General features: G+C 37.2%; 1 protein-coding gene across 1 annotated transcript in view; it reads right to left on the bottom strand.

The window, feature by feature from the left end:
- Positions 1-15,253: 15,253 nt before the first annotated feature.
- The window catches only part of LOC120518806 (5-hydroxytryptamine receptor 3A-like), a 53,142-nt gene continuing 50,851 nt past the window's right edge, over positions 15,254-17,544 (bottom strand). Inside the window, exon 7 of the mRNA XM_039741788.1 lies at positions 15,254-15,606. Within this exon, the coding sequence (XP_039597722.1) occupies positions 15,362-15,606 (245 nt within the window). The 3' untranslated portion in view covers positions 15,254-15,361. The remainder of the gene's footprint in view (positions 15,607-17,544) is intronic.

Genomic DNA, 17,544 nt, shown 5'->3' with positions numbered 1-17,544 from the left:
AATAGTTTAAGAGACTTTTTGACACCTTCTATCATTTCTGGAGAGACAGGTTAAATAGGCTTCCCCTTTAGGGTGTCTTTTATTTCATTCAAAGAGTGACGGACACCTGGAATAAGTGAACACTTGGAGTAAAAGAGAGTAGGATTTTAGGCACCCTCAAATCTTGACTTGATGTTACTTTGGACAATCTAGGTGAATGGTGAGCATGAGTTTTTTGGCCTGAATGGCCTGGTCTCTTCAAAATTCTTATGTTCTAATGTTATCCAACTCCTGCTGATAAGCATCCTATCTAAAATTATCTGTAAGAGCCAATCTTAGAAGGTTATTTTTAATGTTAAATTCATATAAGTGTTTGCTTAATTTTAATAATAGAATATCTGTTTCTTATCGCTGCCTAGAATATGGCATAGTCTTTTACCCCCTGAAAGATAACAAGAAATAGAACTTTCTTTGCTTTATCTGCAAAACGGAGTGTTAATTAAGCCAATTAGGAAAAAGTCTTACTGTTAGCCTAGACTATTAGATATGTTTGCAAATAGGAGATGGTATACAGTTTTCTGACATACTTAACATGCCTAAAGTTCAGCTGATTGACCAAACTTAGAGAAATGAAACAAGAAAAATAAACCTTAAACAGAACTTTCTCTAATCCAGAACTTTTATCCTCTTTAATATCATTTTTTTTCTATTTTTGTATGAACTGTTTTGCTTTGAAAAGTTACTAAAACTTTTAAAAATTAAGATATTTGGTCTGTGGAATTATTTGGAATATGCACCACACTATTGAACTATGAAACAAGCTAAAAGCAGCAGAGCTTTGGTAATTTGGGACAAACACAGCAACATAACCTTTGTGATTTATATTCAAATATAAAAAACAATATATCAGTTATTTCCATGATTAGAAGAAGCACATGCCAAACACTAGGTTTAATAAAGCCTTCGTTTTCTGACATTTATTTTTGGAATCATGGTGACCCCAAGCGATCCAAACAGCATCAGTTACACTCCTGTGCTACTTGAGTGAGTTTAGAGTCATAGTGCACTTAAAATGGACATTATGTTGGAGATTTAATGTATGTTATGAAAATTTACAACATTTACAACAATAAACATGATATATATATATATATATATATATATATATATATATATATATATATATATATATATATATATATATATATATATTATGTAATGTGTTTGAATGGAGTGACAGGATAGGAAACTGCAAAAGTAAACAGTGAAAATGGTGTTTATAATACTTTATGAATTAGAAAAAGAACAAGTTTGAAAAAGAAATATTACGAATATATGTGACTCCTAAAAAACTTTGGCTGAGCTGCTCAAAAATGTTTCATTTAGATTTTTTAATATTTCATAGTTGAAATAACAATATAAGTGTGAGAGAAAAATTCTAGGTTTAAAGGGTAAAGTGAGGATTATTTTATGTGGCTCATTCTTCAATTGAAGACAAAGGAAAAGTCCAGATCTCATGTGACTTTGCTACAAGATTAATTTATTTTTTTTGCTTCTGATACTGAACTGTGTGCTGGACTACTAATTAAATTCCTAAAACAGATGATAGCTTATGATATTTTAAAAATGCATTCTCATTTACTAATATTGTGTTTTGCTGTGTGTTTTTTTCTGGTTAATCTGACCTAGACTAATTTTTCTCATTTTAGAGGTTATGGGGTATCATTTTAGAGATTAGGATAGTCGATGCGTAGTGGAGAGTTAAGACAAACATGTTGAACCCCAATGACGCCTATCCAGCGGCTTAGAATTGCAGGGTATGTCTTTAGGAGCCAAATGGTTGCCACAACTCCCATATTTCTCACAGATAGTCTGGGTGTTGTGCTAGGGTCAGTGCTAGGCAGATGTAAGTGGAGATGGCCCACCAGCTCTGCAAGACCAGAATTCAGCACTACAAAAGGGTTTTTAAACTTAACTAAAACTGTGAAATGGGCTGTTCAATGTGAAGAGTAAAGTGATTCATATAATATAAACATCCCAATGCAAATTATAAGTACTTGTAAGAAGTATAAACGATCTAAAAGCAATAACAACACAACTCAAAGCATCTCACACTGGCAAAGAAATAAACAATATTATCTGTCACAAGATATTCAAGAAATATGAAAACATTTAGTACCTTCCAAGATATGTATGAACCAAATAAGAAATTCTAGGACAAAGCAATGAAAAAGAAATCACAGCAGTTACGAAAACTACACTTAACAGATTATATTAAAGTGATCATTAAAAAGAGTCATGACTACTCATGTACTATTTAGATGACATGACATATGAATTATATAATTAATGCAAAAGATAATGAAGGTCATCTACGTAATAAAACTGGCCTACCATTGAAAAGAACAATACAGGACAAGTAAACACACTTTGTTTTCACCATGATAACACATTCTTCGACTCTCCTTCAAGGTGATAACCGGCGGCCACACTTTTTTGTACAAGCTCACAAATTGCACATTATTCTTCTATATAGGCGCTCTTTGCCGCACCCACTCCTAGTGGACACAGCTCCCAGGGGACACTTGGAAAGCTTGTTATGGAGACAATCATATCAAACTTTAGATTATTGCCATTTCTAAACAGGCTTATAATATAGAACGTATTTATTTTCAAATTACCAAATAGTGCAGTAAAAGTTCTACATTGAATGCTTCTGTTGAAACGCAGAACAACCTAAAGGCGGGTTTTCAAAATGAACGGCTTGACCACTATCATGCTGACCCTACTGTTTAGCTCCTTCACTCCCATGGGTGCTACCTTGTTGTTTTCCTCTCCTAATCAGAACAATCCCCAGAGTTTATTTTTCTCTTGTTTCTCTTGGCAAGTCTTGATTTGCTGGACGAAGGTAGCTACTGGAAAATATTTATCCTACCTGGAGAAAGGGAAAGTGTTTTTCCCTCATTACTGTTATTATTGTTTGATATCAGGCAGAGCCAAGACATGGCAGACAAACCAAAAAGTACACCAAGAGAGTTTCTGAGCATCTTTGCACATAAACTGAACAAAGTGAGTAATTTTAAAGGCAGTGCTCCACAGACACATTTATGAGTTATTAATTTATCTTTTTTTGTTTTTTAAATAAGGGGAGTTTTTTTTTCAAACAAAACGCTAATCAGAAGCTATAGAACAAGATAAAGAAGTCATCGTATTGTAGCATTGACTTCACAATAATAAAAACTGACAACTGGACACTGTCATTGAAAAAACTTTCCTCTATCTTCAAAGAAGGCAGCCAGATGATCAAATAAGAATGCAGAACACGTCTTTATTTGCACATTTTATGCACAAATGTCCCAGTCCATAGTGTGAGCAATCAATTAAACAATTCATCTGCTTTTACACTTTTTTTTCTGATACATATACTTCATATACATATACTTGTACATATGACTCTTAATATGCAGAACTTTATTACCTCCTCCAATCAGCTAACGACAGCAGTAATTTCCGACTCATGTCAATTCTCCCATTACTCTGAACACCACTTCATTAAGAGGGGTGTTTTGTGGATTGTCCTATTGATCTTAACACTGCTTCATAGGAGGGGTGTATGGGCTTTCCCATCAGTTTATCCCTATTTTCTGGAGGCATACTCATTACTCATTTATCTCATTTTAACACTGGAAATTTACTTTGGTAGCTTCTCTAAGACAAGGCACTTAAGCTTTAAGTTACATCTAATTAAACAGTAAGTTACATTCAATAATTTTCCTTATGTTTAATGATTCATTCCATTAATAGACATTAAGCCCGTTACAATAACGGGCGCTAGAACAGTAGTGCATAAACATTTGTATGAACAGTCTATATTAAATGGCAAAGGAACGTGGGCCTCATGTATAAACGGTGCGTACGCACAGAAATGTTGCGTAAGAACTTTTCCACGTTCAAATCGCGATGTATAAAACCTACACTTGGCGTAAAGCCACGCACTTTTCCACGGTACCTCATACCTTGTCGTACGCAAGTTCTCCGCTCGGTTTTGCAAACTAGCGGCACCCAGCGTCAAAGCAATGGTACTGTTCTTGTGTGATTACTCATTATTTTCATGACGCGGCTTTATAAATACACAGAAACTAACCGCATATTGTTTATTAGTGTAATGCATCTGATTGTAATTAACTCGTAACAATATAATGGTCCAGGGAACAGCCATAGTATTCCAAATGCCATAACTGCTTTAGCGTTGTTACTCTCACTTCTTCTTCTTCTTCTTCTTCTTCTTCTTTCAGCTCCTCCCGTTAGGAGTTGCCACAGCGGATCATCTTTTTCCATATTTCTCTCACTGCACCACTCGGAGTATTTATATCACTGTATCTGAGTGTGAATCACAGCAGCAGCTGATCGGAAAGAGAATTATCGGTATACAGTTTCATGGACACGCTGTCTCAGCCACAGCAAAACGTTTTAAAGCCTTTCCTGTACGGACCTCGCGGTTCAAAACAGTTTAATCCCAAGAACTTTAAATGCAGCCAATCAAGTGCTCCTTGTAGAACTGTTTGTACTTATAAGTACAATCACCCCACTGTAAACTTGCACTATAGTTATAATATCGCACAACCTGAGCCACTTTATAAAGCGCGTATTTACATATGATGAAATATCATTTTTAAGGTGAAATGCAGCAAAATATGTTTGTTAAATTATACAGATAAAACTTTAACTTCATTTAAATAATCTATATTCTTCACTGGGAGTGTCTTTAAGGATAGAATAATTAAACATGTACTACGAAGATATTTCAATGTTCTTTAAACGTTTTGAAGAATCGGTGCTAAGCTTACAGATGGCTTAACGTCTATTACAGAGCTGATTGTATGGCGATCGGTTACTTGGGGAAAGAAAAGCACTGACTGCAGTGACAGCTACGCCAATATATATTGAATATAAAACAGAAAGATAAAATAACAACACAGCGACAAATTTCGGCAAAAGTTAAATGCTTGTGTCATGAGCACGAGGCGGCTAGTGTCTGCAACATACGTGGCCATCCACCATGCATGACATTGGCGGGCGAAGGAGCCACCGATTCTTCCTCTGCCCAGTGCCACCACAAGCTTAGAGCCGCCCTGAGTACTGCTGCAATAAATTATTTCATCGAAGTGAAACATGTTTAATAACGTGCTTTAACTCCTATCATCATGAAAATGACATCACGTATACATCTCAGTATTTTAGTTATTCAGAGAGCTGTAATATCACAAATGTAATGGATTCTGTGTCCAGTTGGAGGAAGAGAGCCGGTTTAAGAAGCAAGTAGTGATTCACACACATAGAGCACATACGAGTAGAATATCAAATACAAAACAAAGCATTTAACGTGCTACTTTAATTACGATGTGATTTTAGAAACTGGTTAATTAAACAATTTTAAGATGAATTTTATGATGTTCTACTTTAATGACAAAATAAACTACGTGATTAAAGTGGAAATGTCGAGATTGAAGTGGACATTTCGTGCTTTTTCCCCACTGTGTGGCTTTTTCTCTGTACCCTAATAAGCTTTCATATGACACTCAGACAGTGGGCTTACAACTCGGCTTTCCACGGCGACTTTGATATGTGACTTCTTTTTTATTTCCGGCACTGTGCGATTTTGTGGATGTGAGCTTTCATGTTTCTCCAACACGCTATGCCACTCGATCAACTTCATTTTGTTGATTATACCACGGTTTATTTGAACAAATAGTATGTTTTTCCTTTGCCTCCACTTGGTATTCGCTGAAATTCTTATATTTTCCCCGTGCTTTTCCCATTGTCTTTTCACAGAAGGCTGCACTTAAGGGCGATTTATATTGATTTGCATATTCAAATAGGCGTAATTCTGGGAGGATTTTGGGCGTTACATAATGCGCGTGCACGAGCGTTAGTTTTCACGCTGATCAGGATTTATGTAGCGGAAGAACGTGGAAGTTGGAGTACGCACAGATTCCTGCATCTGGATTTTTCTGTGCGTAAGCACATTTCAGCTTTTGTGCTTACGCCATGGTATATTGCGAGTTCTACGCACAGCGTTATACATGAGGCCCACCGTGTATGTGGCTGTAATATGTGTCCCTGTATTGTGTGCCTTTAATCTTCTCTCGCGGTAATACTGGTTTGTATTTCCGTAAAATGCCTGTAATTTTTTCTGACAGTAATACAGTGGAACCAAAGTAGTTTCCCCGATAGGATTGTATGTAAATACAATTAATCCGTTCCAGACCGTACAAACTGTATGTAAATATATATTTTTTTAAGTTTTTAAGCACAAATATAGTTAATTATACCATAGAATGCAAAGCGTAATAGTAAACTAAATGTAAAAACATTCAATAGCACTGAGAAGACCTTGAACAACCGAGAAAAGTAACACTGCAAGAGTTCGCGCTATAGCACTATGAACTGCTCGCTAAAAACACTTTTTTTAAGTTTTAAGCACAGGGAAAAAAATTAACATTTGAAAAATCTGTAATTTAATAAACAACCAAGAAAAGTAACATTGCAACAATGCACATGCACGCCTGTGTGTCTCGCGCGCCTGTACGTGTGTGTGCATCTCTATCATCCGCCTGTGTGTGTGTCTCTCTCTCTCTCTCATGCACCTGTGTGTATGTGTCTCACTCGTGTGCATATGTGTCTCTCTGTCGTGCACCTGTGTGTGTGTGTGTGCCTCGCGCGCCTGTGTGTGTGTGTCTCTCTCGCGCATGTACCTTTGTGTATGTGTCTCTCTCTCTCTCTGTCTCTGCAAAGGGAATGCGCAGGGAGAGATTGAACACGTGCGGCCCCGCACATGCACACTTCACCAGAAGACACACAACACAGTTATTATCACTATAAAGCAATTTCAATACAACATACTTCACGAAACCCAAGCCTCAATCAGTGTTTTCCTGTTACATCACAGACAATGTGTGTAATTTAAAGGAAAATAAACAATTCAAGGCATAATTACAGTTTGCTATTCGTAATTGTCAGCACTTATACTGCTTTTCATTTTTTGTTAAATTAGGGTGATTCATTTCTAACTAAGCAGGGGGCAAAATGGTTACCACTGCTGCTCCATCATTCCAGAGTCCAGTTTGCATGTTCTTCATAGATTACTATGGGCTTTCTTCCCACATCCCCAGAGATGTGCATGTGAGGTTAAATGGTAGCTCTAAACTCGTCCTGTATAACTGCGTGTATGTGTGTATTCTCAAAATTCTATTAAACTGAGAACATTTGACAGAATAAACACCAATAAGGTAGGAACCTGAGCAAATATGGGGATCTAAATTGAGTCCCTATGATACTGGCTATTATACAGTGATGAGGTGGTGCTGTAGATCCACCCTGTATGAAAATCTACATAGTTCCCTGGATCGGGCTTCAATGGAAAAAGTTGTATGTGTGCATGAGTGTGTCCTTCTATGGACAGATGCCCTGTCCAGACATGTGTCCTGCCTTAAACTCAGTGTTGCAAGGATTGGCACCAGCTTACCCTGAACTGGATAAGTAGCTTAGCAAATTGAGGGATGGATGAAGATTTAAGATAGCAAATTTTAAAAAGGGATAACAAAATCACCTCCTACGCACTCTCATTGCTTCAGCTTCCCCAAGCTGCAAAAATTTGATTTAGACAACAGTACACATCACATTATTTATGAGCAAGCCTGAATCTACCAGTGCTAGAATTCTACTTCTTAAAAAATAAATATTCAGACATTCAAGTATTTTATGACAATTCAGCATGGCAAACACCAAAAAGGTATTCAGTCATTATAACTAAATACTCATTAGTGTTTTCTAATTAAAGCAAAAAAAATGTCAGGGCTTGAAAGACTGCCATGACTCGACTGTTAATACTTCAGAGTACAGAGAGCTCTAAAGAGGTTATCTGAAAGTTGAAGACCAGCAGCTTTAAATTTTCTTGGCAAATAAAGCCATTACCATTAAAGTATCTCCTCCTAGACAATATGAAGAGAGGACTGTGTCTTCGTTTATCATGCAGCTGGCCAATCGAAACTTTTAGTAAGAAACTCATAAGGAGAGTTAGAATTAGTGATAAATGTACTAGAAGCATTGTGTCAAAAATGTTCAGAGTAAGATCATGAAGAAAAGTGTGAAAATGGATGTGACTAAGCTGATTACTTTCATGAATTCTGCCAGTTTTGAGAATCCCTTGGTTTAGTTTTTCTTAAATGTTAGTAAAAATTGCCATTATTATTATGTCATCATTATGGGTTCATTTTGTAGCTGAAGGGAAGGTGGAGCCGGAGCTAAGGAAGTTGGAATTGGAAGATGGAGGGGCAAAGCAGCTGACATGGCTGAAAATATTCAGAAGGCCAAGGCCCTTCATGGATGGTAGGGCCAGCAAATAATGAAGTAAATAAAGAAGAGAATTAAAAAACACAAAGGAATATAAATATTAGTATATAATTGTAAGTTACAGTTCAAATGGCCTTATATACATACAAGGTAAGTGTTTTTCTTATATTTATGCATAATATTAATTTGCATTTATGGACCCAAACAAAGTATTTAGGTTGCACCTAGAAAGCATATTATTTAAGAAGAATGACCTTTAAGCTGTCAGCCAGCGTTTCTCAACCTTTAAATATTTTTGTTACCCGAGTTTTCATAACAGTTTTAATTGCGCCCCCCGCTAACATTTTTTTGAAATGTAGATGCATATTTTATTATACCTACTTAACTTTTATCGACATTTATCTAACTCTATATTTATTGTTCTTGTATCAGAATGTAGTTTAAGTTAATTTGTTTTGGTTTCAACAGATTTGTTTTTCATATTTTTGATTCTTTTTTTTCTTTTTTTCACATTTTCAGGCCCCCATTTTTGTTACTTTGCGCCCCCTAGGGGGGCCCGCTCGACAGGTTGAGAACCACTGCTGTAAGACAAAGAGCTTCTCAAAAATATCTCCAAAATATGACAGAGGTAAGGAAAATCATAGCTCTACTTACAGACAGAAGAGGGACAAACATTGGGGCTTCAGAGCAACTGTTTATTTGACTAGTCTTTGTAAACAACCCTTAAGTAAAGTGATTAAAAATCAGCCACCATAAGTTTCTGCTGGTGTCTAGATTAACATCTAAGTTTTTGTCAATCTTCGAACTCTTTGTCAAACCAAACTATCTGGCAAAAGAGCCAAAAATTAAGTTGCAGACATGGAACTCAGCCATTATCTCAGTTTTCCCCATTGCACCAGACATTCGTCTTGTGATGCTCTGTTCCCTTGCTGTTCCTTACCAGTTGTTTGTTTAAGTACCAGTGCCAGTAAGAACCATTACTAGTAAGCTGTGTAGGGCATAAATAAATCCCCACAAGTAAAATTAAATTCAATCCAATTAAAAAATTACCACCATTAATGAGATATTCCAGGCAGCATAAAAGGTCATATTTAAATTTTATGTAGTTGAGGGAATGCTAACACCATTAACCTTTTTATTACAATATTAAGCTGGCAACCATATTTAGAATAAAACCTTGTGAAACAACCACCAGGCCTATGGGCTCAGGTGTAGCTGCCCACTCACACTGCCTACAGTTATGCCAGTTACAGTTAAAATATACTCAACTTACACAAATAGGTACAAATACAACAGCTTGGCATAGCACACCTGCAAATGGAACATTTTAGATAACAGAACATCTTGCTGTAACCATTAAAGAAGGCTCAGTATTTTATTTCTGAATGACGCTGTACAGCTAATGAAGTTTAAATGAAATTTAACATTGAATTATGAAACTGAAATATCAAAGAGCAGAAACCTTTTTAGTGTCTTGTTGCTAAGCTTTACTACACTTTTTAATTATTCTCAGGGTTGGATTTACATATTTTCTTGTTTTTTTCTTCTATTTGGAAGTTTTAAAGTACAAGGAATTAAATTATTTAATTGTTAAGTGAAGTTACAGTCATTTTAAGTAACCTAAAACTACTTCACATGCATTTTATTTTACATTTGTCACATGCCTCTCTGCATTTATAAAAGATTTTATCTTTTATCTTGTATCTACATTTGGATTATTTTACATTATCGTTAAATAGAGCAGTAAATACTAACACGATGAGTTGGTATCTAACTTGGCATACGCCTTAGGAGGGTCATTGACTTTACATTCAAAGCTACAGAAGTGTGACAGCCAGTGAAGCTGCAGTGTTTCTGTCCTTTTCACCTTTTCTCTCTCTTTCCTTTTTTTTAATTTGTAATATTGTTCTCGAGATACATGATGTGTTATCATGCCCGAGGGCTGCAGTCCTAGCACATGTTGGACGTGTCCATGTAGGCTTGGTGTTTATTTTTCTTCCACTGTAAAAGCTGGCCTGTACAATGCTGCTTTGTATCCTTATAAAAAGTCAGAATTTGCCTTTATGCTGCTTAATTTTTTGCACAATTGTTTGTGCCAGATTATTTTGTTTCTTATTAAAGTTTAGTCTGTACAAGGTCAAGTCTGTAAAGCAGCTATGATGACCTTGAAGAAAAGACACTGTAATTTTCTTCCTTCTTAAAATTTGTAGATTCTTCTTCTCCTTCTCACTGTTAAAATGTTTAGTGACCACGTGACATTTTATTTTTTATTTTAAGTCCTACTAGCTGTAATATAGACAGGAGATCAAGCAAAATCCTTCCTGTTTTCTAAAAGAAGATTCTCAATATTCCCTTATGCTTTCTTCTTTTATTATTTCCTAATTCTTGATGCCACATCAGGTGACCTGTTCATTCAAAGTGGTTTAGCATTCCCAATGACAGTTTCTAAACTTTTGATGGTTCTTCCTAGTGACCTCTACTCACATGCTTGACATTTATAAAATATGTACCCTAACCATGTAGCTCTATGAATTTCAGGTCATTGTGCACTTTCATGCAGACATCTACTTACACTTCACCAGTTTAACTTAACTGAATGTTATTGGACTGAAAATGGAAAGGAAACCCTGGAGAAACCTGCCATGAACAGGAAGAAGATGGACGGATAACACATGAAGAAAGCATTGGAATCCAAACACTGTTTACTGTTTACACTCTTCCTGCCTTGGTTGATTTTCAAAACATTTTATAACTCGCTAATTCTGTCCTACTATAGAAGAATTGTGTTTCTTCATAAGGATTGCAAGTTGACTCAAAAAAGAATTGAAAGAGCCAAAAATTATCCTTTGCTTATTTATGTGCCAGAATCAAGAGTGCCAATTCTACATGCCGGTCCTAAGCCCAGACAAATGGGAAGGGTTACATCAGGAAGGGCATCTGGTGTAAAAGTTTTCCAGATCAACATGCGGACAACAATACAGATTGTTAACAACGGCCGCCACCAGTACTGTTAGCCAACAGGGTGCTGGAGGAAATTGAGCTACTGTTGACCAAAGAAGGAGAAGAAGAGGGGGAGGCATCTGAGGGAAAGAGGCGAGGAGGAAGGTAAAGAGAATGGAACTGAGAGTGGGTACTTTGAATGTTGGCAGTAGGACTAGTAAGGGGAGAGAGTTATGATGGAGAGAAGGCAGGTCGATATATAGAGACTAAATGGAAGTGGAGTAAGGCCAGGTGGATCGGAGATGGATTCAAATTTTTCTATCATGGTGTGGATGGGAGGAGAAATGGGGTCAGGGTTTTTCTGAAAGAATAGTATGTCAAGAGTGTTTTGGAAATGAAAAGATTGTCAGACAGAGTAATGGAGAAAAGGACCTGTACCAATTGGCTAGACAGAGTGACCAAGCTGGGAAAGATGTGCAGCAGATTAGGGTGATAAAGGATAAAGAAGGAAAAGTACTCACAAGCGAGAAGGGTGTGTTGAGAAGATGGAAAGAGTACTTTGAGAGGCTGATGAATGAAGAGAATAAGAGAGAGAGAAAGTTGGATGATGAGGAGATAGTGAATCAGGAAATGCAACAGATTAGCAAGGAGGAAGTAAGGATAGCTATGAAGAGGATGAAAATGGAAAGGCTGTTGGTCCAGTAGACATACCTGTAAAAGCATGGAGGTGTTTAGGAAAAATGGCAGTGGAGTTTTTAACCAGATTGTTTAATGGAATCTTGGAAAGTGAGAAGATGCCTGAGAAGTGGAGAAGAAGTGTACCGGTACAGATTTTTAAGAATAAGGGGTATGTGCAGAGCTGTAGTGACTACAGGGGGATAAAACTGATGAGCCACAGCATGAAGTTATGGAAAGTTCGGTTAAGAAGAGAGGTGATGATTAGTGAGCAGCAATATGGTTTCATGCCAAGAAAGAGCACAACAGATGCAATGTTTGCTCTGAGGGTGTTGATGGAGAAGTATAGAGAAGGCCAGAAGGAGTTGCATTGTGTCTTTGTGGACCTGGAGAAAGCATATGAGAGGGTGCCTCGAGAGGAGTTGTGATGTTGTATGAGGAAGTCGGTAGTGGCAGAGAAGTATGTAAGAGTTGTACAGGATTTGTACAAGGGAAGTGTGACCATGGTGAGGTCTATGGTAGGAGTGATGGATGCATTCAACGTGGAGGTGGGATTGCATCAAGGATCAGCTATAAGCCCTTTCTTATTTGCAACGGTGATGAACAGGTTGACAGATGAGATCAGACAGGAGTCCCCGTGGACTATGATGTTTGATGATGACATTGTGATCTGTAGCAATAGTAGGGAGCAGGTTGAGGAGACCCTTGAGAGGTGGAGATATGCTCTAGAGAAGAGAGGAATGAAGGTCAGTAGGAACAATGCAAGTAGGATTCCTGTAAACGAGAGGGAGGTCAGTGGAAAGGTGAGGATTCATGGAGTAGAGCTGGTGAAGGTGGATCAACAGTACAGAGTAACATGAATTGTGGAAGAGAGGTGAAAAAGAGAGTGCAGGTAGGATGGAATGGATGGAGAAGAGTGTCAGGAGTAATTTGTGACAGACACTGAAACGAAAGGTCTACAGGACAGTAGTGAGACCGGCTAAGTTAAATGGGCTGGAGACTGTGGCACTGACCAGAAAGCAGGAGACAGAGCTGGAGGTGGCAGAGTTAAAGATGCTGAGATGTGCATTGGATGTGAATAGCTTGGACAGGATTAGAAATGAGTACATTAGAGGGTCGGCTCAGGTTGGATAATTTGGAGACAAAGTCAGAGAGGCAAGATTGCGTTGGTTTGGACATGTGCAGAGGAGAGATGCTGAGTATATCAAGAAAAGGATGTTAAAGATAGAGCTGCCAGGCAAGAGGAAAAGAGGAAGGCCTATGAGAAGGTTTATGGATGTGGTGAGAGAGGACATGAAGTTGGTAGGTGTAACAGGGCAAGATGTAGAGGACAGGAAGATATGGAAGAAGATGAATCGCTGTGTCAAACCCTAACGTGAGCATCCGAAAGAAAAAGAAGATCAAGAGTGCCAATTAACCACATTAACAAAGCAAGTTAAATGGCTTTTACATTTTTTTTTAAATGTGAAAAAAGCAAGCAGTGCACGCTTCCTATGAGGGTGGTCTTATTTTGTAGTTTAGCAGATAACCATTTAACCGAACCTTTGTACAAGAGCAAAGGATATAGAAAAACTGGCAGGTATTGAATCATCATCAAATATTGGGCAGCTCCATCAGTCCTACTCAAAATAAACAATGGCAACCGGAGCTGCTACCCAAACTACAGGCAGTCAAATGCACATGTGAGGCACATAAGCAGAACTAGCTGGTTCATCCCATAGGAAAATTTTACTGCTCAAAAGTTGATCTTTGACAGCTCACAAAACTTACAAGAGATTTTCATTTATGTTTTGTTTAAAAATAAAAAATATGTAGGCCTGAACCACACTGTCCATTTTTATCATATCTGTACCACCAAGGTGAAACTCATCCTGGACATTGGAGCAGTTTTGGAAAGAGACAGAGAGGGTGATTGGCTGATGTAGCCACTGCCTTAACTGAGTAGAAGTGAAGGGATAATTAGATTGAGCAGGCTGAAATTCTTTCATTGGATGGTATATAATAGGTTGTGTTTTTTTTTTGTACTATCCTTTAAGGAGTTTCATAATTTACTTGTGTTTGAAATTAATGACTCTATATAATACATTGGGCTAACGAGTTGAATTGCACTTTATAAAAAAAATTAAGTGAACTGGAAAAAATAAATAAATTAGAAGATATCATTATTCATGCAGGAGCATGGGAAAGGTGCTATATAAACAACATATATTATTATTATTATTATTATCCAAATATCAACAAAATATTGTTGTAATGCATTTTCACCACTAGGTGGAGCCAAATAATTCTCATTATGTTGTGAATCCATTTTACATTTGGCTGTCTAAATGAAGTTTTCATTTTAAAATACCTCAGTTCGTGGATGGCCATTTTCTCAGGTTTCATACCCACCTCAAGCTCAATGTTGATTCAGAATTCAGATTTTCTCTTAATAATATTTTACAACAAATAAACTTTGAGAATACATAAATGTCTTGAGCTGTAACATAAAGACAATTACTGGCTTTATTGAGTTTTATAAACACATGATATTTTATTTTTGTCTCTCGTTATTAAATGCAGTTGTTATTTACTTACAGATTTTTTGTTGGTTTTCATGAATCCATCCATTTTCATTTAATTTCAGAACCACTGGGGTCTGATGCTCATCCTAACAGCACCAAGTGCAAGGCAGGAAATGACCACTGAGTGTGTTAGTCCATCTCTTGACACATTCACTTGCCTACCCACAGTATTTATGGGTAAACTTGTTTAACTTGTGCATTTACATAAAAGAAACTGGAAAAGAAGCTTTTATGAAAATGCACAGCAAGGACACAAGTGAAACAACAGGGAAGTCAGAAGATTTTCTCTTTTTGATTTCTTTTGTTATCTTGCCCTATTCAATGGTCACCTGTAAATCCTAATAGACTCGACTGGTTTATTGTAATGGTGCAGGGGCATGACACAAACTAAATGTCAAGGATGTGTAAGATCGAGTTCATTGTTCCTTTCAGGACCCTTATCAAGAGTTCTAGAACCATCTTGATTATGTGGTATAACTGAACTGAACCTCATTGCCCCACTGCCCTTATCCCTACAATCTCTTATATGACCATTCTCAAAACTCCAAGCAAATTGGTGAATTTCAGTTTAGGGGAACTCATTCTGCTATCTTCCTCTACAGTGATCTTTAAGGTTACTTCGCCTTACCATAACCTCTTAGATGTTCCACCATGTTAACATTGTCTTTGTCTAGTATTACTAATGTACATTATATATTTTGACTATACCATGTTATAATGTTAATTAACTGTAATGTGCGTTGTGCTGGCATTTGTGTAAATTAAAGGATGGCTAATAGTTAGCAGATCTAAGTATGAAGTCATCACAGAAACCTAGAATCCTGAAGATGTTGAGCCTATGGGGATCCTTCCTATTCTGTGAGCCACTGTGACCAGAAAATACCCAAGCATACCATGCAAACAGTAATAAAGATAATATAAACTCTGAAAATAAAAATGTCCAAGACAATAGACACTTCTTTCCACTCTTCAGCATCTTTGCTCCTGATGTGAAAGTGTTCAAAGGAATTTCTTATATCCTTCACCATGTCACAAGTGTCCTTTAGAAATCGTTCCAGTTCTTGTCCTGAGGCTTCTCTGTTGCCAGTAAGTTCATCTGAAAAAGATTGATGGAATTCTGTGAGGACAGTGGTTTCCCAGATAACTCTGCCTAGGCATCTACTGTTTTATGATTGCTTACAATTGCACTTTAAATGACAAATATATTATTTGTACTTTACTCTTCTAATTTATCATGGAGGCATTATAGAAAGCATAAATGTAACAATTTGGCAAATATTCTGCATTAATCAAGCAGCCAAATATTTTAAATTCTTTCATAAAATAAGCTTAAACTTTCAACCTTTTATTCACTGACTGAGTAGGTCTGATATGGTGTTCTTTTACTTGATACATACAAGGAGGAAATCTCCTCATAAACTGGGATATGCCATTTGAGCTGTTGATTTCCTGGAAAGGTTGTCTTATAAGAATAGTGGGACAGATGTCACCAAGACGAAAATCTCTGATAGACATGTCTCTACAGAACAAACCTTCAAAATTATCTGCCTTAGTGACAGAACGTCTGTGGTGAGAAGAAGAGATACAAAGATGAAGCTATGATCCAGGAACAAAAACTGTGTGAATTTAGCAAGTTCCTGTTGCCTGGTGCCTGTTCTAAACAAACCTCACACATCTACAGCATTTTAACAGGACATGCTGTCAATTATAAGGTAACATCCCCTGGATATAAGAAGGCATGTAAATTTGTTAAGAGAAAAGGACACAGTAAAGTAGACTTGCTCACTGGTAGTAACACAACACAAGACCAATTTGGGACTGATTTGAAAGAACATTAGAAAGAATGGCTGATAAAATTAGTCAAGAACAATACCTTGCTACCTTGCTTGGTGTAATGTACAGTAGATAAAATCACTAGTTTGTACATCACTGGTTGGTTGTGCACATACAACATACAACATATGATGAGAGGTGTGGTATAGCGGTTAAGGCTTTGTACTTTAAACCCTAAGGTTGTGGGCTCAAATACTGAAACTGTGTTACCATGAGCAAGTCACTTGACTTGCATGCTTCCAATTAGAAAAACAAAAGAAAGGTAACCAATCACATCTCAAATATTGTAATTCATTCTTGGATAAAGGTGGCAGCCAAATAAGTAAAGGCAAATGTAATGGCCAAATATTTGTGGACACCTGACACCTAGGTGAGCCTGTTGGTGTGTGCAGTAGCATTAAGAACACCATTCCCCAGAACCAGGTGGCCTAGCCCAAACCCTGAAAAACAGCCCCAGTCCATTATCCCTCCTCCACTAAACTTTACAGTAGGCATTATGCAGTCTAGAAAGTAGTGTTCTCTTGGCATTCCCCAAACCCAGATTCATCCATCAGATTACTAGATAGTGAAGCATAATTCATCACTCAAGAAAACACTTTTCCATTACTCCATTACACCACTCCAGGGGCCTCATGTATAACGCCGTGCGTAGAATTTGCACTATAACATGACGTAAGCACAAAAGCCAAAATGTGCTTACGCACAGAAAAATCTAGATGCAGGAATCTGTGCGTACTCCAACTTCCGCGTTCATCCGCTACATAAATCCAGATCAGCGTGAAAACTAATGCTCGTGCACGGGCCTTCTGTCCCGCCCCAACTCCCCAGAATTACGCCTCTTTGAATATGCAAATCAATATAAATCGCTCTTAAGCTTAGCCTTCTGTGAAAAGACAATGGTAAAAGCACGGAGGAAAATATAAGAATTTCAACGAATACCAAGTGGAGACAAAGGAAAAACATACTATTTGTTTATTTAAACCGTGGTATAATCAACAAAAGGATGTTGATCGAATCACTTTAATCATGTAGTTTATTTTGTGATTAGAACATCATAAACTTCATCTTAAAATCGTTTAATTAACCAGTTTCTCAAATCACATCGTAATTAAAGTATAGCACGTTAAATGCTTTGTTTTGTATGTGATCTTCTATGTGCTCTATGTGTGTGAATCACTACTTGCTTCTTAAACCGGCTCTC

The sequence above is a fragment of the Polypterus senegalus genome, chromosome 1, assembly GCF_016835505.1.
Source record: "Polypterus senegalus isolate Bchr_013 chromosome 1, ASM1683550v1, whole genome shotgun sequence".
NCBI classification, from domain to species: Eukaryota; Metazoa; Chordata; class Cladistia; order Polypteriformes; family Polypteridae; genus Polypterus; species Polypterus senegalus.
This window is presented reverse-complemented; position numbering and strand designations above follow the sequence as displayed.